The sequence below is a fragment of the Parasteatoda tepidariorum genome, chromosome 2, assembly GCF_982258835.1.
Source record: "Parasteatoda tepidariorum strain Cologne lab strain chromosome 2, Ptep-v5.0, whole genome shotgun sequence".
Lineage (NCBI taxonomy): Eukaryota > Metazoa > Arthropoda > Arachnida > Araneae > Theridiidae > Parasteatoda > Parasteatoda tepidariorum.
Genome location: NC_141756.1, coordinates 42973702 through 42996174, shown reverse-complemented (window position 1 = coordinate 42996174; position 22473 = coordinate 42973702). Strand labels below are relative to the sequence as shown.

At 30.5% G+C, this 22473-nt stretch overlaps 1 protein-coding gene across 3 annotated transcripts in view; it reads right to left on the bottom strand.

Moving 5' to 3' along the window:
* LOC107438596 (neuroligin-1) overlaps positions 1 to 22473 on the bottom strand; it is a 193902-nt gene that overhangs the window by 80487 nt on the left and 90942 nt on the right. For all 3 annotated transcript variants that reach the window (XM_087157250.1, XM_043053825.3, XM_043053821.3), the window contains exon 2: positions 5565 to 5717. In XM_087157250.1, coding sequence (XP_087013376.1) covers positions 5565 to 5717 — 153 coding nt within the window. The remainder of the gene's footprint in view (positions 1 to 5564; positions 5718 to 22473) is intronic.

Genomic DNA, 22473 nt, shown 5'->3' with positions numbered 1-22473 from the left:
TTGGCTAATCTGAAGTCATTGTTTTAAAGTAAACTATTAACCAATCAGTTTATATTACATATTTTAAATATAACATCAATGATATTTGCCAGCTTATAACTCTAATCAAAAAAGTTTGTTTACTGCGCGTTCTGTATTACTTAAGTTTTTTGTACTCGTTAAACCAGGTTATTTGAATTATCAATATGATCTTGATAGCATTAACGGACTAAGTGACCAAAATAATATTATTAAGTTTATCTGAAACCACGTGTTTATTTTGTTTATAGTTACACTTTAAAATGAGATACTATAAAACTAAATTTAAAATCAGCGGTAATTAAAATTTAAAAAAAAAAGATTTTGAACTGAATAGCAAAATTAAGGGAGAATGGTTACTAATTCATTGATTAGAAACATAATAAAAAGCCAACTTTATTATTAACGTCAATGTTAATTAAATCTGGTAATAGTTATAAGCTGAAGAGAAAAAAAACAGCTATGTACTAAATAGAAAAAGTAAAGAAGAAATTATACTAATTCGCCTAAAAGAGCATGAAAAGTCGCCTTACTGTTATTGATGCTTAATTTTGGTAATTGGTACTTCTGGTATGATGGTGCAGTTTCTAAAAGGTACAAAATATATCCATATATAGGTATAAAATATTTTTTGATTAAATTTATTGCCAATCACAGCTGTTTGAAATACTGTACAATTTTATGAAAGACTTTTTATGGTCTCTCGAAGATATTAGTACACGAAGATAGTGTCTTGCTTAATCTAATAACGTAAAGTCACTGAGAAGAGCAACAAATAATCAATAAAATGAAGAAATAGTGTCTGTTTGTACCTATCTGTGTTTGCATCGATCTTTGCTTGTATCTATCTTTGTCTGTATTTATCTATGCGTCGGTATTCCGTGTTCTTAGTGTACTGTAAGCTAAATCTATATGAGTAAAATTGTAAACAAATTATGAAGCACTATTTTTGATTTTTAAAATATGTTTTAAATTCAGAGACATTAAGATGGTATTTTCACATTGATATAGCGAATATCCTGGTTTGAAAATAAGCTATAGACGGCTCAGTTTAGAGATAACACAGTAATGATTGCTAGTTAATATATTTAATTAAAAAAGTTGTTTATTGAGCGTTCTGTTATAATTAAGAATAGTGTATTTGTTATGCCAAGTTTCTGAGTGATCAACGTGATCGTTGTAGCATAGCAAGTTACATCACCAAATTATTGATCCTAAGGTAATTTAAAACTACGTGTTCATTTTTTTAATAGTTATTATTTTATTAAATTCAATTACCGTTGATTTTAAACTTTTTAAAAGCATAAGTTTTCACTAAAATTTAAAATATAAGCAGAAAATGAACTAAATCGCTTAGAATAAGCATAAAAAACACGAATATTACTAAAAATGCCAGAGATAATTAATTTTGATAAATTGGAGAAATGTTAATAATTAGTTGAGGATAAACAAAAACGCCAATATTATCATTGAAGTCAATGATGCATTTTTATTATTGATTCTATAATGATGCATTTTTATTATTACTGAAGTAAAATACTAAACTATGTCATAAAAGGTAAAATTAAGGAAGAAATATTACTAATTCGTTTAAGAGAAAATTGCAAACTATTGTCCCTAATGATACAAAAATAATTCTAGTAAAAGATTCGAATTGAAATAAATAAATAAGCTGAAAATTAAAAGGCAAAATTAATGGAGAAAATTTACATACGCCACCGTACGAATTTTTGCTCAATAATACTTTGGTAATATGCCCTAATTGGTGTAGTTTAATAGGCACCAAATATACTCTTACATAGGTACAAAATATTTTATGAGTTAATTTGGTGACAATTACAGCTGCACCAATACTGTACATTTTTATAATCGATTCTTGAATGTGATAAATTTTTATGATTATAAGTTGCCTCTAGAAACATCATCATGTTGATGATACTGAAAATCTTTCTGTCATATCAGTTAATCTTTATTTTGATAAAATGATTAATTAAATAGATGTTTCGCTTAATATAATAACATAAAGAAACTCAGAAAAGCAATTTAATGATAATAAATAAATGAATGACATTAGAATTATTTTAGCTTTATTATTTATTTCGGTTCTTGTCTAAATGTTTTGTGGACGATTTTGTAGAGTTTTCAGTATTGATTAATTGATTCGAATTTCTTCACCCTTTCCGAAGAACGGTTATTTAACTAATATATACTAAGAAAAATTTTTTTCACCCGGTACAAGGAACAGTTATTCAGTTAATATAATATATAAAAAAGTTTATATTATATTGTAATATAAATTTTTTTTCACCCCGTATGAAAAACTATTATTCCGCTAATATATAATAAAAAAAAATTCACTCAGTACAAAGAACAGTTATTCAGCTATTATATAATAAGAAAAATTTCTTTCAATGTATTACGCAGCAGTTTTTTTATGTACTGAAATAACTGCTCATATTATAAAACCATACTTAAATATTTGTCAAAAGTGAATATATACAGATAGTTCAATAAAATTCTTTGATATAGTATTCTAAAGAAATCATTTAAAATATCTTTCGAGCATAAAATATTCAATTGAAGAGATGAAATATGAAAGAATCGTATTTTATGCAGATTCTATATTTCTTAAAGAAAATATTTTTTTATCAAAATTTTGTTAGAACTTTCATGAGAAAAAACTTCATAAAACTTTATAGGTTAAGTATTTATTTTTGCATGCCAACAGTACACGTAAAAGGTTATATTTAAATGATAAGCGCAAGCTTATAAATTTAATAACTAGTTGAGTTTTAAAATAAAAGTTCAAAATAAAATTGCTGTTTATTTTTTAAGTATAAAAACATAGTAATTTCTTTAAATAGGTAATTAAATTTCATGTTCCCAAAGTTTATAATTACTAACAACTCAACATGAAAAATAACCTGACAAGTCTAAAATTAAGTATAGAGTTTCAGCATTCTCTTTTTATGAGTCATACATTGTGTTAAAATATATTTATTGGCATTTCAAAATATAATTTAGCTCATGCAGTTTGTTATTACACGTAACGTGGTGTGTGTTCTTACTCATGAAATGGGGTTGCTCTTACACATCACATGGAATTTGTTCTTACTCATTATATGGGTTTATTTCAGCAACATGAGTTTGTTCCTACACATCAGACGTGGTTTGACATTACAAACCACACGTGGTTTAGTATTACACATCACATGTGGCTTTTCTTACACATTACGTGCTGTTCCTACACATCATATGCGGTTTGATCTTACAAATCACGCGTGGTTTGATCTTACACATTACATGAGGTTTGTTCTTACACATCGCATGTTTTTTTTTTCCCTTTACATCACTTGTTGTTTGCGCTATCACATCACATAATGTTTGTTCTCTCATATCACATGAATTTTCTCTTATAAAAAGAAATTTTTTGTGGCCAACATTATTCCTGATAATAACCAAATGTTATGCTGTTGTTGTTGCTGTAAAATTACGTCGCACTAGAGCTGCACAATGGGCTATTGGCGACGGTCTGGGAAACATCCCGGAGGATGATCCGAAGACATGCCATCACAATTTTGATCCTCTGCAGAGGGGATGCCCCCCCTTTGGTAGCCCGACGACCTGCGCGCGAAGTCGAGCACTTTACGGTAACACAGTTTAACGAGGACCCATACCGCACACCCTCGGTCCCTACGCAGACAGATCCAAGTGGTCACCCACCCGCATACTGACCGCAGCCAGTGATGCTTGACTTCGGTGATCTGCTGGGAACCGTGTCTTAATGATCAGTCCACTGCGGGATCCAAATGTTATGCATTCACCACATTTTAACTGAGAATATACTGAGTAAGCAAAGCACACCTACGGGTTTCTCAAAAATGATCAGCGAATTAAGATACAAAGAAAATAAAGAAAATCAAAAAGAATTATAAATGCACAGTCTATTTTCACTCAGTATACATTGTTCATTTAGGAAACTATCATCTTACTCTCAACTAGCAACAAAACTACTTAACTTCTGGGTCGACTGTCGTTACTTATCGATAAGGTATAAGCAATATAAACGGAGTGATGAAAAAAGTAAAGTATTCATATAAGGCCAAAAGCTCCCGAAAACTTTCGTTCACTTTATATATGTGTTTTTTAAAGATATATTGAAGAATATTAAACGGAAATATTTGGTATGTTAGAAAATCATGCTTTAAAAAAAATTAAAAAATATCGAGAGATCTAGAGGAATCAGGTTGCAGAACGATACTTGTCTTATAAGACGTGAACTGTTTTTAAAGTTTTCTTGGATGACGTTAAAGAACATTGGGTATATTTTTTTGGCGGCATTTTTACAATCCTTTCAAGTATCAAACTAATTTCTTTCTTTTTCTAAGATATCAAATTTTTTTAAGAACAATATTCGATTTCGAAAATGTACTTATATAAAATTGAATTTAAACAAAATGAATGATGGAGTCAATAATTCAACTTATTGTTTATTAGGAATTCGAAAAGCCTTTCTACTATTCAAATGTATAGTTAGAAATATTAGGTTTAAATTATTTGATAAAATTAAACTGAATAATTGCTTGATTTTAGCTCTTTAATTTAAATTTGATAAAAATAAAAATTAGAGAGCAAAAAGGCCTCAGTACCAATATTTTACGAAATTTTTTTAAATGCATTTACCAAAATTTTTTTAATGCATTTTGACACTTTTTAAAGATTCCATAACAAGAAAAAACTGTTTCATCCCCTTCCATGATCATTCAAAGAGCTCAATCTGATTTTAATCCTGTCACAGTAAATAATTAATCTATTTTAATTTTTTATAAATATATATTTTGTACATGTTGTAATGGGGCACATTTCAATTGAGAGTTTATAAATGAATTACTTTAAGAAAACTTTATGAAAACTTTAAAATATTTTTTGCGAAATATCGACTATGTAAAAATAAAAGAAATGATGACTGAAATTCATAAAACATGACGACTGAACATGACTTATGATGACTGAAATTTATGAAAATAAAAAGTTTTTAATTATCGTCTCAGTGTGATAATGAAAATGTACATGAAAAGTGAGGATATGGATGGAAAAAATTGTCTAGAATCAATTCTTTGAAATCGATCTAAGATGCCAAAATCTTTTTTACCTAATCATGAAAAATCATTAAATCAAATAAAGTTCAAACGCTGTCTATAAAATAAATAACATTGAGATAGACTATTTTTCTATGTAAATGTATAAATACAACATTATATATTTATGCATTTACAAAGAAATTTATACTAGAAGATGCTATATGATAGTTAAAAAATTTAAACCCGCATTTAAAAATTCGAAAATCTCAAAACTTAAAGAATCTCCGTAATCAGAAATCATGGACTTTCTTAAAAAATCCAAATCATCTTAAACATTTCCTTGCTTGCTTTTCCTCAAAAATACAACTTCTGCAAAGAATGTTGCATTGGCGTATTTACTGCCCTTTACAAAATCTTAGGCATCTGAAAACATTCATCATTCTGAAGAAGACAGATAACACTTACCAAGAAGACCCAACCTGAAGTTAATGGTGACAACGATAAGGTTTCCAAAGCTTGCCAGAACGCTTCCATCGTAAGCGTTCCCTGAATTCCAGTCGTAAGATTCTCCATGAATAAAGACCATCACTGGCAGCTTGTTTTGGTCCTCTCTACCAGCTGCAATAGAGAAAGGCAGATCAAATTTGGTGTCTCTTACATTATAAAACTAGAAGAACTTTTGTTTGCATTAAGAAGAAAGCAAACAAAATACAATATCACTCTAAAAAGTTGCGCTTTATCAGTCATTAAATACGGAAAAATAAAAAGTCTTTTAACCCCTTCCTTTTTTTTTTCATCGTTCAATATTAATGATTTTTTTTTTAAATTTTCCTTAGCTTGTTCTAGATCAGTGGTTACCAACTGGTGGCTCGCGGATACTTTTCTTTCACTTATGAAAACCTAATTTCTTCGTTTCTGTGAAATTTAACAAACCAACGATGCAGAAAAATTTATTTCTCAAAATAATCGTGCATGTTGTTCTTTTTTATTTCGTTTTTTTTTTTTTTTTTTTTTTTTTTTTTTTTTTTTTTTTTGTATTCAGTAACTATAATTCAGCATGTGTGTATCAGAAATTTTCTCGAAGAAATTCTCCCCCTTAACTTTTTGAAACTACTCATTTTGGACGAAATTATTAACATTTGTAAACTTTAAAACGCATGAAAGAGGGAATGAATATCATGTTTTACTTAAATTCCTTGAATTGAATATCGTATGAGTGGAAAAGAAAAAAAAATTAATTTCAGATGCTCGAGAATTTTTGGTTATTGCTATAATGTTAATTTATCGCAGAATTAAATTTAAAGGAAAAAAAAATTGACACTAAGTTTCTGATTAAGAGAAGATTCAAAATGCGTAGCAAGCATTATTTGTAATGCTTGTTATTTTGTGTGATATTTGAAAAATTTTAATAAAAATCTGATCGTAATATTTAATGTTCCTTCAAACATAAAAGAGTCCTACATAAAATTTTAAGTTGCGGCCCGTCATTTGACTGGTGTTTTTAATTGCGGCCCCCGGCCGCATGTAAGTTGAAAATCCCTGTTCTAGATAACCTATTATTCCCAGTTATAAGCATATTAACACCAATTTCTTGATAGTGGCAAGAATATTTTTCAAAAAGCTGATAAAAAAATGTGGTTGTAGTGTTTAGCCACACTGGTAGCCTGTTTTGGTCCTCTCTACCAGCTGCAATTAAAGAGGGCAGATCAAATTCGTTGTCTCTTACCTTTCAAAACTAAAAGTACTTTTGTTTACATTAGGAAGAAAGCAAACTTAAATACAATATCATACAATAAGAGTTGGACGTTTGAAACAGAAAAGAATGAAAACTCTTTTACCTCCTTCATTTGCTTACTTTTTTTTCTACTTTCGACGAGTATTTTATTGTATGTTCTCCTGAACTAGTACAAGTGCATCTTTTATGACTTAGTCATAAGCACATTACCACTTGTATCCTTACAGTGGCGAGAATATTTATCACAATCATTTGAAAAAAAAATAGGGTTGTAATGTTTAGCTTCCAATAGAGATATCGCAAATAATTTTGCGAAAAAAATTTCTCATACGCTATTTATTTAGAATGCTAGTTTAGAAAATTATGTAAATAGTTGGCAAAACAATTGCAACCAAAGAACTTCTTTCTTAACGAAGTTGAATTCAGCTTATTGTTTGTCGCATAAGGAAATATGTAACAAAACAAATTCATCATGCATAAAATAAATCATAATTCAAAGCATCAACAATAAGAAAAACAAAAGAACGGTTAACTTTTCGAAAAATACTATGTTTCGAACTATGTATTTATGCATGTGCAGAATCTAAATTTATGTGTGTAGAATAAAAAACAAATTGTTTTATTTATTTTGAAACAAAGCTATATGTAGTTTTTTTGACGTTAAAAGAAGGTAAAAATATGAATAGTTTATAGTTTTAGAAAAAAAAAGAATGCGTACCAGATTACAGTTAAATACATAAAAATTCATTAATTTTGAAACATCTTCGCTCTATTTAACCCTTTAATTCCTGGTTTATTTAACAAAAGAATTACTGTTATTTACCAGTTACTTAGTTTATTATATTTTTTAGTAAAGGAATTAAGGGATGTAAGTTTAATTAAATAAATAAATATTGTAAAAAAGCTTTTATAATTCTATAAATATGTTCCTCGGTTCCCTAAACACGAATATAATAACATTAAAATAACAATAACAATGTCATTTATAATTTTAAAAAATAAACAATGTTTTACATAGTTTTATTTCAAAATACATTAATTCATTTTGGATTTTTGTTGAAAAAGCCAATTTTCACTAAATAAGGCTCACTTTTGCTCAATTAAATAAAAACACTCCTCCCAAAAAAGTGTAATCAATAAATTAAATTCACATATAAGCTCTTAACTCCACGGAATAGAATAAACAGAGGAATGATGTGACTCTCATAAATACAACTTAGATTCTCTTAAAGTATTTCTGTCTTCCACAATAACAAAGATGTATAATTTAATTAACTGTGCAAACCAGAATTTAATCTCTTTTATCAAAGTATCCCTCGGGAAAAAATTTAATACCTGAAGTCAAAAGGATTTCGAATGCAAATTAACTCTCGACTCTCAGCTTGTGGAGAATGAATCCAAATGAAAAGATTGTTTTGTTAGTTTATTTTGAAACTAGTTGGCGGTATAACATCTTAAGAAAAATAGTGTCTGTTTTAAGTTGAAATTAAATTATATATTGGGTTTAAAAAAAAGTGTAAATACCCGCGAATTAAATTCGAAAGATAAGTAGGAGTAATTGCATTTATTTAATTTTTTTTTTATTCTTGCTTCCCAAGAATTTTCCTAGAATTGATTAATGAAAGAATCTGTGACAAATAATTCTGTATTAAAAATATTTCTTCGGGACGTACTTTCAATTTTCTTCTCTAACTGTTAACACATTCCAATCGCTTTGAATTTTACTGACATTTAAAAATTAATTATTTAAAAAAATATAAAAAATAGTTAGCATTTCAACAATTTAAGCGAAAAATCAATGAAGTTGAGTGTTACTAATTGAAATAATAAATTCGACGCATAAAAATTAAAAATAGTTACAACTCAATATTTATAATCTTGCTTATCAACATACTTGTGTCTTAAAAGCTCTGGCAATGATTAAAAACTTTATTAGACATAAGAGCATGTAGAAAAGTATTCAAAATTTTAAAATATTAAGTGTGCATGTATTATATTTCAATAAATTAATAATAAAAATTAATATGAAGTTAATTATATTAATGGATACGTTAGTAGATCATGAAAATTTAAAAATGAAAATACTTCAGTGGAAAAATATAAGCTAAACATTATACCAAAAATTATCAAGAATTTAAAAAAAGATTGAACCAATAGAAACCAACTACCGAAAATATATCAAAATTTTTGAATATTACAATATTCTTAAGGATGCATTCATTTCACTTTAAAATAAAGTATTACAAAAGAAAAAAAATAGATCTGCATGCTATGAGGCTGTGAATGAACTTTTTTTTTCTTTGAAAGGTCCAAAGACATTGCACGGAGGTGAATTTGTATTAACCTGCCACCGCTGGGTATCGAACCTGAGTCAATTCATTGGGAGATGAACACTCTATCTCCTAAGCCACCGTGGCTTCGTTTCTTAATTTATTTTATAACGGTTGTTAAACAGTTGACACAATCTTGAGTTTACGACTACCAATGTAGTCGTTCCAGTTTACTCTGCACCCTTGTAGTTTTGAGCCCAATCTAGAAGACAAAGGAACTCCTGGATCAATTATTGGGAGAAATACACCTTCGTGGTGGACTTTTAGAAGAAACTAGCCTGTATTTTGGGTTACATGGAGAGAAAAACCACAAGACTCTCCATGGTTAGCCCGACGGAAAGGAAACTCTAATACATAATCCGCCTACTGCTGAGGATATTTTACTTCAGCATTGTGGTTGGTGGGAGCCGGATTCGGAATTCATGTCACCCACCATCGCTGGGACTCGAACCCAGGTCACGTAATTGGGTGAAGAGCCCTCTATCCCATGAGCCACCACGACTCAACTTCCTCTTATGGAAAATATTTTATAAATAGACTAAACATGACTTAGCGTTGAAAAATAAAATATATTCAAGAAGTGACACATGGATCCTTTAAAAAGCCTACAACAAAGAATAATTTTAGTCAACAATGGATTTAGCGTACTCTGGTGATATCATAAAATTAAAGATAAATTGATATTATTTTTTAAACTATCCTAACTTACATTTTTGATTTGTTCTGAAATTAAAAAAAATCGTGTAGGGTAAACCAACCAGTGAAGGAACACTACCCAGTGAAGGAACATTTCATATATATATTGATTAAAAATAAGAATTTGAAAGTTTTTTTTTAGATTGATTGGTAACAATAGCTTACTGTCAAACAATAGGAAGTCATCTAGCAGTATTTTGGATTACCTGGTCAAATAGACTTCTCTGGAAAAATTTTTGAATCTGTTATTATCTCTGCAACACCTTGTTTCGTTGAAAAAATTATAAGGTGAGTGTTTGTATTTATATGTTTGAAGTGGAATTAATTGCATGTAGTAGTCTTATTTTTCTCACTGTGAAAAAGAGAATTCAAAATATAGTTATTGAAGTTACGTTTTATTTTTTTTAAAGCACCATAGCATAATCAAGTACTGAGATAAGGGGGTGTTTATTCACTGGATCACCAAACGATGAAAAACCAGTGAAGGAACAAGTGTTCCTTTACTGGGTTTTTCTCCCAGTTAATGAAAATAAAAGAAATGTTTTAATTTTCTTGTACTTTTAGTCACATTATACATCAAAATTCTGTTTAAAAGACAAAAACCAACTTCTAACCAGTGAAGGAACAGGCATGTTCCTTCACTGGATCACCAAAGGATGAAAAACCAGTGAAGGAACAAGTGTTTCTTTACTGGGTTCATTTCCCAGTTAATGAAAATAAAAGAAATTTTTTAATTTTCTTGTACTTTTAGTCATATTATACATCGAAATTCTGTTTAAAAGACAAAAAACAACTTCTAACCAGTGAAGAAACAGGCATGTTCCTTCACTGGGAATACTTCCAGTGAATGAACAGTAATGTGTGAAATATGATTTTACATCACTCTAGGATAAGTAATTCTGCTATATAGAGGACAACCGAAATTTTGTTAAAAATTGTATGAATAATTCCTGAAATAATGTTAGTTCAAAATGTTAATTTAATAGCTTAATTTACGAATAAATTACAATTTATATTTATTAATATGGTGTGTAGTTACATCAAATGTTTGGCAACTTAATAAACTATGTTTACAAATCGAAAACTAATTAAATATAATCATAAAAATTTGAATAGAACATTTTTTCGCTGGCTTTTAGGATTATAGACATTATAGGATAACAATGTGATTATATAATTTATAAGAACGACTTTGCAATGTTAGAATTTAAAAGCAAGCTCCTCAACAAAAAACAGGGTTAAACAGAAACGATACTCAATTTCTTCTGAAGCTTGAGAGGAAAATCCCTCAAGACATGTTGCAAATTTTTAACGCAGCATTGACTGAAGAGAGTCTAATATCGAAAATATCCAAGAGCCTGTACCTTTTTCAATATGAAAGAAGTACGTATTAAAAGAAGACCACTTGGTTAAGTCAACTTAGGAACTGAAGCTAGTATTGATAATGAATGCATCTTAGATATCGAATTTGAAATGAGTCCGCATGCTGATCCTCTCTTAGTAGAAAAAAGAAATGATTCTATAAGTAAAATCAGTACTTCTAAACATCCTCTAGATATAAGTCAACAAGAGATGGATTTGCCTCAAACTTGAAGACACCTTTCCCCCGTCTATTTTCGAGAAAGGCATTCTAGAAATGTTGCTGAAAAATGAGAAGAAGTTTGGAAGAACCATTTACATTGGCCAAATAATTGATGATAAAAGGAAAGGTCAAATAAGAAGAAAAACGAATAAATTACCTTTTGCACTAACTTCAGAGAAATGGCAAAAATTTCAAGAGACTGAAAGATCTAAAAAAAGTTAAAACAAGAGAAAGTGGAAAAGAAAAAGCAAGAAAAAATACTTGAAAAAGAAAGAAAGCTTTAAGAAATAAGAGGAAAAAGAGTAAACAAAAAGGTGATAAAATAATAATGATCATAAACAGCATCGGATGACACAATGATTTAGATTTGACTGTCAAATTATAAGAAAGAATGATTTTTTTTATTTATTTTTTATTTAACATCACTTTAATTTCTAGTTCATGATTACAGAAAAAAGTTAGCATTTTACAAGTACTTGTCTGTTATAATTTCACAAATATTCTTGTTTTTATATATTTGTATGGCTAAAAAATTCATAAAGAGCATTAAAAAATAACCAAAATTAAGTGTTCCTTCACTGGGCAATTTTGTGTTCCTTCACTGGTAAGAGCTGTTCCTTCACTGGGTCTTCTTACTACTTGTTATTTGAACCTCCAAAACTTTAAAACAATATTATGTTAGTTCTCTACAATTTTTTTGCATAGTTTGCAATTAGTAACAAATATGTTGACACTGTCATTCAGCTGAAATTACGAATTTTGAAATTAATATGATTTTTTAAAAGGCAAGCGAAGCTTAAGTGTTCCTTCACTGGTTAGTTTACCCTAGATTGATCTTTCCAAGTTTAAAACTTATTTTCGCAGTTTTCTTTTTCAGAAATATATTTCCCAAAGGATTGAATAGCTTTTCAATTTTTCTTTATAAATTTGAAACACGATAAATTGAAAGAAACAATAATAAAAACAAACACAAATGCTGGTTTGTGTTTAGATTTGATATAAGTTCTGTGTTTTACAATCAGGCATTACTGCTTTTTTGATTTAAAATTTAAGAAAGAAACGAAAGCAGAACTTGCTCTCAAATTTAGAATTCGAATAATATTGTTTCTGTATTTTGAAAAGTAAACAAATATTTTTACCTGTCTATTCAATCTTTTTTCAAATAAAAATTAATTTTAACTATCTATTTTCATAGAATAATGTATTGAAACTTATACTATTCTATATAAATCTCGGCCGAATCAAATAGATATGGAAAGCATTTTGGAGCTTAAAACGTGACGAAAAACTGAATGAAACAATTGTAAAAACAAAACAAAAATGAAGCTTTTGTTTCGATTTAAAATCCATTTCGAACCCTTTTTTTCACTTCGTTCGTTTTCTTTTTTTTCCCGTTTTCTTCTCAAATATGCCCCATTTCCGCAGCTTTCCAACAAAGGTTGGAATCCTAACAGTTCTATCCTTCGTTTTTTTTGAGGGAAAAGGAGTAGGATCGAAAAAATGGAGGATGTCTACGCGCAGAACAATGCAAAGGAAAAGTACTTATCTGTATGTATAAAAGAAAGGAGAAAGAAGTAGAAATAAATAAAGAAGAAACAACCGTCTTCTTCTGGCTTCGACTCAAAAGTGACGCCACGCATGGAAGGGTGTCACACATCTTTGGGATGATGTTGATGATGATGATCACCATCATCAGACGCCATCAAATTTCTTCGCTTTAATACCTGACCTTACAGTTAAACGCCTCGTTGATGGAGAATAGGAAGAAAAAGAAAGATCTTCCTTCATATTTTATAGTCGTACCCCTTCTTCCGGTTCTTTCCTTTCTAATGATTCCTCGTCAAAATACTGCTCTTTGGATTCTTTTCTTCAATAATTTGATGTAAATCGATCATAGAGATCAAATCATAAGGATCCCAAGTTATGCATGAGTTAAATGTCTGCCAGATCCCTCTTAGAATAAAAATTAGGTATTGAATAAAATTATAGCGCGTAAGGAACATATTTAATATTTAAAAAAAAAGCAGTCGATATTCAGATTTTATTTATAATGCCGCTGCCTAGCATAAAATTAAATAAACCGAAATATGTATCCTTTTTATAGAAAATATCTTGCATTACTTTATAATTTAAGGGAACTACCTATTTTGAACTGGCCGTTTGTGGGCATTTTAGGTCGCAATTTAATTTATCAACATTAAGTTCATTACTGCTATTGTCGACGTCCATCCATTGAGTCTGTAACGTAACGCTGCTAGTTAATCTATGTAAAATTAAATTGTCGCTACTAGGCCGGGATGGCCTGGTCAGTGGGGTGCCCGGCCCATGTCCAAGAGTTCGTGGGTTCGGGCCCCGCTGGTCGAAGACTCCCCGTGTAGTAAATGGTGACTGATGCACGTTAAATCTGTCGAGTCTCAAAGTCCTTCATGTTCCCATAACAAATCAATATCTCTGAGGGTACCGATCCAGGAGTTTCCTTGTCTTCTGGATTGGTTCAAAATTACACGGCTATGGCGTTGAACATTAGTAGTCGTAAACCCAAAGATTGGGTCGACTGTTCAACGGCGGTCATAAAATGAAATGAAATAAAATAATTGCATTATAGTTCTTTAACGATAACAAAGCTCTTTAACCATAAATCATGTTGTTGTTATTACTAATCCTTAATGACCAAGCAACAGCTAGATCTGGTCCATGAGTTCATGCATTCTAGCAAAGTCAATAAAAAGAAGTGGAGATGCTTTTAGATCTTCCAAATTCAGACCGAGGCAGTCCAGGATATGCTCCAGAGAGGTTGTCTCTGAATGACACTTATTGCAGGTTGGAAAAATTTTGCAGCCGGAGCTAAAAGTCATTCCTTTAAGATGCCCACTATTTAGTCTTGAAACTACTGTCATATCTGGCCGATCCCCCTCGAACTGATGAATGCAACCGGGGCGGTTTCTACAATACCAGTGGTGAGCAGGGGGAGTAAGCCATATTTGTTTGAAGTTTCTGTTCCACACAGAAGAAATTTCTTGGAAAGTGAGCGAGTCGCGACTAGTCAAAGTCTCCATGGAGCCCCTTTCAGCCAGCATGGCAGTAATTTCATTACCTGACACATTTACGTGAGTAGGCATCCACTGAATGTGAATGTCTCGTTTTTTTTATACCATAAGTCATCAAACTATGGTTGAAGTGTCATTTTTATAGTACTAGGAAACGAAGAAAAATGATTAGAAATAAAACATGAAACTAACATATGTAAATGATAATGTTTCTGATGAATAAAAGTTCCCTAAAATTGGGCTCAAACAGTCATTTCACAATAGCGAGGTATCCCTATCGGGTATTTTGGGATGGCATTTCCGGTTATTGGTAACTGCACAATTCTTAATTCTTCCTTAGTTCTGTCCTAGCTTGTAACCGTTGCGCTGAATTTTATATCTGAAAGAGCTAAAATGTACTATGAGGTCTTCTAAATTTTAATTAATCTTCTAATTTGCTCATGAAACATTATTTACCCCTCACATAAAGCTTTACAAAAAAAGGTCTGTAAAAACACTATAGGCAGTAAAGAGTGTATATCATACATAATGTCTATGACCAAATGTATGTAATTGAAAGAATTAAAGTAACACAATATTTGAATTTGTATCTATATTGAATTTGTATCTATTTACTTATTTATTTTTAAGAATTGATTGAAATATTTAGGAAGATCTTTCAATTTTTAAAATCACTGATTACTTCATTCTTAAACAGACCTCCTTAGAAAAGGTATTTGAATTATAACTAGCTAAATGAGCATTGGTAAAATATCTAAGTAATATGCTTTAATAATTAGATTTAAACCAAATTTTGGAGTGGAAAGGATGCTAATGTCCTACATATTTTAATATTAATTATATTTCCTAACATTTAGTTAAAACTAATTTATGTACATATTTTTTCAGGAAATTAACAAAAATATGTTGTGAAAACTTTTAATTTTGCAACTCGCTTATAAAATGATATTTAATTCCTTAATATATATTAAAATGATAATTAAATATTAAACCTCCTAACAGCTCGCGAAGGCAGTGGATAATGTAGTTCTGAAACAACAGAACTGAACTAGATTTTTCAATATATATCTTTTCAGAAATATATTGTTGTTGCTGTCGTAGACCATGAAGGCGTGATTGTTCGTGTTTTTCTGTTTTTTCATCTTTGACCATGAATTCGACTTCTGCTACACCTGTTCATAGGGCTGACCCATTCATACATCCATTCATTCATCTACAGATCGTAATTTTGATCTGAACCAGAGGATGATCAATGACCAATTCAGTACCCCTAGAGGTATAATTTATTATGGGAAAATAGGGACTTTGTGACACGACAGATTTAACGTGCACCAATCACCATTTACTACACGGGGAGTCCCGTGCCCTACCAACCAGGCTCTCCCGGCCCTTGATATATAATAAAAATATAATTAAACCATCCAATTTTTAAACTTTCGTATTAAATATTATTCAACCTTCAATTAAGTTAAAAGATAAAAATTTATTGTTAAACTCTATTATCAGGTGAGAAAGACGCATTTCTTACAACATTGGCTATGAAAACGCACAGCTAATTTTTGAGCATAACCAACACAGACTTTTGCTACGTAATGACAAATTCACACTTTTTATAATTTACATGTCTTTACAAAACTATTACATAAAATGATTGCTAGCAATTGCAATTTTGAATCTTTGAACCTTTCTGCATAACAATTGCATTCTTAATGTGCAATTTAAATAAAACGTGTTAGTTCTCTTCATTTAAAATTACGTTTCCTATTACCTTTTGTTTTCAAGGATATTCTTTTTCCGACATGTTTAGACTAAATATTTAAATTAAAAATATATCCAAAAACAGATAGGTAATTTTTTAAATTGAAAAAGACGGAGATTCGCTAAAAATGCTTGAGTATTAATTACCTAAAATCAAACTAATAAGAATGCAAAATAATTTTTCGTTTGAAAATTAAATTGGTATTGATGTTTATTTCAAATAATATGCTGGAGAATTTAATCTCGTCTTGCCAAACATAAGCTTTAAAAATGCATTATTTATCTTTCAAATAAACAAACAACGTACGTTTGCAAAAGCTTACTTCTTTTTCTTCTGCATAACCGTGTGTGTCCAATTTAATTGCCGGGGAAATTTACATCTAAATTTAAACATTGGAAAATATTCCTAAAAGAATAAATTAAGCCTGATAAAGAAATCATGTTAAAAAAAATAAACAGTTGCTGTGTATATGTAAAGTTGTTTTCGAGAATTAATTTTCATACTATAGTTTATTTCATCCTCCAGTGAATCAGTTCAGTTTTTTAATGCTGAATAAACTGCATCCCGTGACATTCCTTAACGTAAAGCAAACAAATTTGAGAATAAATTAAAGAAAATAATAGATTATTTAATTTGTAAAAATGCAACTTTCTTGAATTTTGCCATCTTACTCCTAAATAAATCTATTTATTTCTGTTTTCTATAGTGTTCATTATTATATATATATATATATATATATATATGTATAATACGATGTTGTTTTTATAAATCAAAACTATTTTACTTTAAAATAGTAACGACAGTAAAACATGTTTTTATATTTGTCTAAGGTCTACATGGGTGTGAAAGATATCAAGACTAGTAAAGTGGCATCAAAATTATTAAGTAGTACATCAAAATTAGTAAAGTGATGAGTTAATTTGACATTCTTTATTAAACATGAAATCATACGATTTCAGGCATTATCTAGCTTGCCATTATCCAGCTCGATAAATGTTAAATAAGAGTTAAATGTTCTTGCGTGAAAATTAGTTACCAGTTTCGATTTCAATAATGAAATTTGACTTAAATCATTATGTCTCCCAATTCGTGAAAAAAGTCCATGGTTTGTCAAAGGAAACCAACCTGCTGATTAAACAAACTCATTGCAAATCCCAAAGGCACTTGGTAGTTATTTATACTGTTTTGAACTGGCACTAACAAGAATGTTGTTATGTATATATATAGAGTAGTAGACGAATTAAGAGGTACTTTTGACCAGTGTTGTTTTCATATATTTGTAACAAAAGTGCAAGTTAGTTCCACAACGAAATTTTAACACAAAGGCAAATTTTGCTTTATTGATTTAGAAAGTTTAACGCATTATGGTTAATGCTAAAATTTACAGCACTGCAAAGCTATTCAGTAATTCACTATTAAAAGTTTTGGAATTAAAAAAACAATAATACAGTGCAAATTAACCGAAAACTAAATATGGAGGCATATTATTACATATTCGATACTCTAACCTATTTTAACTTAATCAAACTTCTAAAACTTAATAAAAACAATTTATACAGATATAAAATAATCAAATGTGGTAATTATTAATTCTGTAAACTGAAAAAGTAACTTCTTGAATAACAATAATGTAGAATTATAATGTTTTAGAAGTTGTTGAATGGAAAAGTTCAATCGCTCAAACTCAGCAGTTGTTCAGGGCGAGAGGTTAATTTTTTTATGAAATAAACTGTAAAAAGCCGACCATAATATAAAATAAGCTGAAAAGAACATAATTTTGCAAATTTACATGAAAACTTGCAGTCGAAAGGATTACCGTTTACCATCACCAGACCAATATGAACAACGCATGGAAGATTCACAGCAATTTTTGAAACTCAAGATTCGAGAGATATAAAAAGAACATCTGACATAGGATAGAATATGGATCCACTGCTACAAGACAGAATAAGAGATATTGTCATTAAGCAGACAGAAGCAGGTGAAAATGTCCCAAAAATGACTTTAAAAACTCAAAATCAGGTTACGTCACGCTTATGTCTCTCTCACGATGATGGCTATAGTGAAATTTGGAACTATAAAAAGGGAAAAATAAAACTTGTGACAGGGAGGACGATTAGACGAACAAGAACTCCTTCTTCTTTTTAGATTGGTATGAGCGTGCATACGTTGTGCTCGTTTAGAGATGTTATGTCCGTGATTTGTATTTTTTGTATATATTTTTGATTCATTAAACTTGTTGTATTACTAAACAGGAGTCTTCAATGATCCATTTTAATAATAAACACATCAAAACCCTTATTTCTATGTTAAGGTTATGGCTACGTCGCAGTTATGGATAAGGAACGATTATGGTTATGTTCCGATTATGCATTCAGATTTTACTATTATGTTCATCTTGTGAAAGATAAAACCATCAATAGCAAATATTTCCCACTGCATTTTTTTGGAACGATTGAGTGAAGAAATAAAAAATGCATCATATGTTTAAAAAAATGCTGTTTCAATAAGACAATGCCCTTAGTCGCAAGTTGATGAAAACGACGGTTAAACTGTATACAATAGTAGCTGGCTACAAGCCAGCTACTACTGGTATTCTTCAAACATCAAAAATACGTGCCATGAGGAGAGAGTTTGTTCAAATAGGGCAGTAATTGCCAAAACTGAGACCTATTTTGAGACCAAAGAAAAATCACTCTACATAAAATTTGGTGCAAAGAGACATTGAAAATTTAGGTGCGAAGAGAGTAAGTTAACGAAAAGAAATCGAATTATTTGTTAGTTTTTTTCTTTTTTTTTTACTAGGTCAGAGACTTATTGGAAGATCTGTTAGTTATAGAATAATATTACTGAATGGTCAAGATCAAAATGCATGAATGCTATAATGTATATTTTTGTAGTTCTACTGAGGAACATATAGTGTAGCAAGTTATTCTTTCGAAGGATTTCATAAGCAGTGTCCATTTTCATATTGGATTTTAATGCACTACGGTTTCTTTTAAGTTAGGAAAGAATAACTTTCTTCATTTGCACTAAGAGACAGATAAAAACCATGTAAACTGCTTTAATTGCATAACTATAAATAATTATATTAAGTAAATTAAGTGAGATTAGTTATTTTTATTGAAAAAAGTTATTACTTGACATGAAACCGTTAGGAAAATTATAACAGGATTAATCCAAAAGGTTGAAATAATAAGAAATATATATATATATATAAACTGCTGTTTGTAGAAAATGCAACACCATGAAGGAATCATCAGAATCAAATGAAATTCGCAGCAAATGTCAATTATAGAATATTATGCAAATTAATAAAGTTTCAGAGCCATCGCGCGTGCGTGGCGCGCGCAGCGCCCTCTGAATTGATGCTGAAAGCGTATAAATAAAGTGCTGTAGCGGGACGTTGAAAATAGTCTATGATTATTTGTTAGTGGCAAACGTTTAGTGAAACCTGAGTATGCCTCCACGACGGAAGAATAAGAAATTCAAGCAACTTACGGAGTTTGAACGAGGGAGGATAATCGGCCTTCGAGAAGGAGGATTTTCCTATCGCGCAATAGCAGCTCGTATGCAGCGGAACAGTTCCACAGTGATGCGAGTTTGGAAGCAGTGGACCGACGAGCACCGAACAACTCGAAAAACAGGCACTGGACGACAGAAGGTGACGTCAGAGCGCGATGATCGACACCTGCTCCGCATGGCGGTGAATGATCGCACAGCTTCCTCCAGGCAGCTGGCAGCACATTGGTCTACTGCTACAGGTGTACAATTGTCGGCTTCGTCAATTCGTCGTCGTCTGCTGCGCCGTGGATTGCGTGCAAGGGTGCCATTATACAGGATTCCCCTCACGGCGGATCATCGACGGCTGCGTCGGCAGTGGGCTCTTGAGCACAGAGACTGGCGAGCTGATTGGCACCAAGTTGTCTTTTCAGATGAATCACGCTTCAATTTGTGGACCCATGATGGCCGTGTTCGTGTTAGACGTTATGCCGGTCAACGCTGCCTTCCTGAGTGTATTATTGAACGACATAGTGGTCGAACACCCGGAGTTATGGTCTGGGGTGCGATTTCGTATCATGGACGATCCAATTTGATACGAATTGAGGGTAATCTCAATAGCAACAGATACGTCCGTGAAGTGCTACAGCCCGAAGTCGTTCCTTTCCTTCAAGGCATCCCTGGAGCTATCTTTCAGCAGGATAATGCACGCCCACATGTTGCGCGGACTGTTAGAGACTTCTGTTCAGCACAACGCATGCAACTTCTTCCTTGGCCTGCTTATTCGCCGGATATGTCGCCTATTGAGCACGTGTGGGATATGGTTGGTCGGCGTCTCACTCGTGATCCGCGTCCTGCAGTTTCCAAAGACGAACTTTGGTTGCGCATACAAGCGATATGGAATTCTCTTCCTCAAGCAGATATTCAACATCTGTTTGACTCCATGCCACGTCGTATAGCAGCACTTATTGCAGCGCGTGGTGGCTGCACCAAATACTGATTTCGGACGCTTAATTTGTTTCTTTTGTTTTGAAAATTTCATCATTTATTTGTATCAGTACAAGTCGTTTCTGCATTAAATTTCATTTGATTCTGATGATTCTTTCATGGTGTTGCATTTTCTACAAACAGCAGTTTATATATATATATATATATATATATATATATATATATATATATATATATATATATATATATATATATATATATATATATATATATATATATATATATATATATATATATATATATATATATATATATATATATATATATATATATATATATATATATATATATATATATATATATATATATATAAAAACTAGTGGCACGACAGCCCATAGAGGGCCAAGGCCTACTGTGTCCATCTCATCTGCGCTCTCTTGACCCTGGGCTCTAGGGTGCAGGAGCAGATGTCCCGGTCTGGAGGTCAGCTATACACGGAACCCCCAGTATTTAGTCCCAAGTAATTATTTCCCAGTATTACATTTCCCAAGAATGCTTTGCACTCATTTATCAACCCTATGTAAAAAATTGAATTATATAAAATATATATAATAGATATATATAATGTTAAAATGCTAAATAGATAGCTAAATAGCACATAGAAAATTTTAGGAGAAATAATTGCAAAAATCACTTTTCCTCGTTTCTTTCTTGAATAGAAGCAAAATAAGAACTTATATAGAAGATAATAGAAAGAATTAATTAAATAATACTATTCGATAAAATATTAAAAATCTATTATTTATTATTTTTTTTGCAGATTTCTGAAAGTCGGAAAGATGGCCGATCAGTTGACAAAAAAAATAATGCCATGTATCTTCTTGTCTGAGGTTTTTAGGGGATGGCAAATGTCAGAACTATATTTTTAAATTTGAAATTAAAGTAAATGGAAAAAAGGAAAAATTCAATTATAACATATTTTGACTAATCAGCTGAAATTTAAAAAAAAACTTGTCTTAATACAGTGAGATTTTTTAAAAACTAACTATTTGGAAATAACATTGCTGGATTAAAAATAGAATATCTTCAAATCGAAGGAATGAAATGCAAATTAAATAAAAATATTGACTTAATTATATATTTGAATCACTAATTCTACTTTACTTACTGGATAATTAATGATTATTAGTAAATATATTAATTTTATAGTAATTATTTGTATAAAGCTATAAAAGATAGAGTTTCTTGGTATTAAAATTTATAAAGCTGAATATAATCTCTTTATTCCTCTCCAAATCTTTAATTTTCTCCAGACTACTTCCGAGAATAATTTATCGTTTATTCATTGAGAAAGATAATTCTTATGTAAATAAACATACAGCAGATGATATAACAGTTCAGTTTTCTCAAAACATCATTTGATTCGAAATGCTGAGATGTTTACACAGAGCGGGCTTTAGATAGCCGCTCTTATTATGAGGCCTTGCTTAAATGATTTCGCAAATTGATGATTTAGTATTAAAACATATTTACAAACATGAGTTATTAAAGAAGTACATAAATATTCAACTTATTTTAAAAATAGTTGTATGATTACATCTACTGCAGAAAAAAAAAGAATTAGAGTAATAATATATTACTTTAATATAATCTTAATTGGAATAAAAGCTTCTTGTGATTTTAGTTTTGATTGCGATATTTACAACCATATAATTTTCTAAACATCAATAAATCGTAAGTACAGGGTTGACGATAAAATATATTGACTGAAAAAAC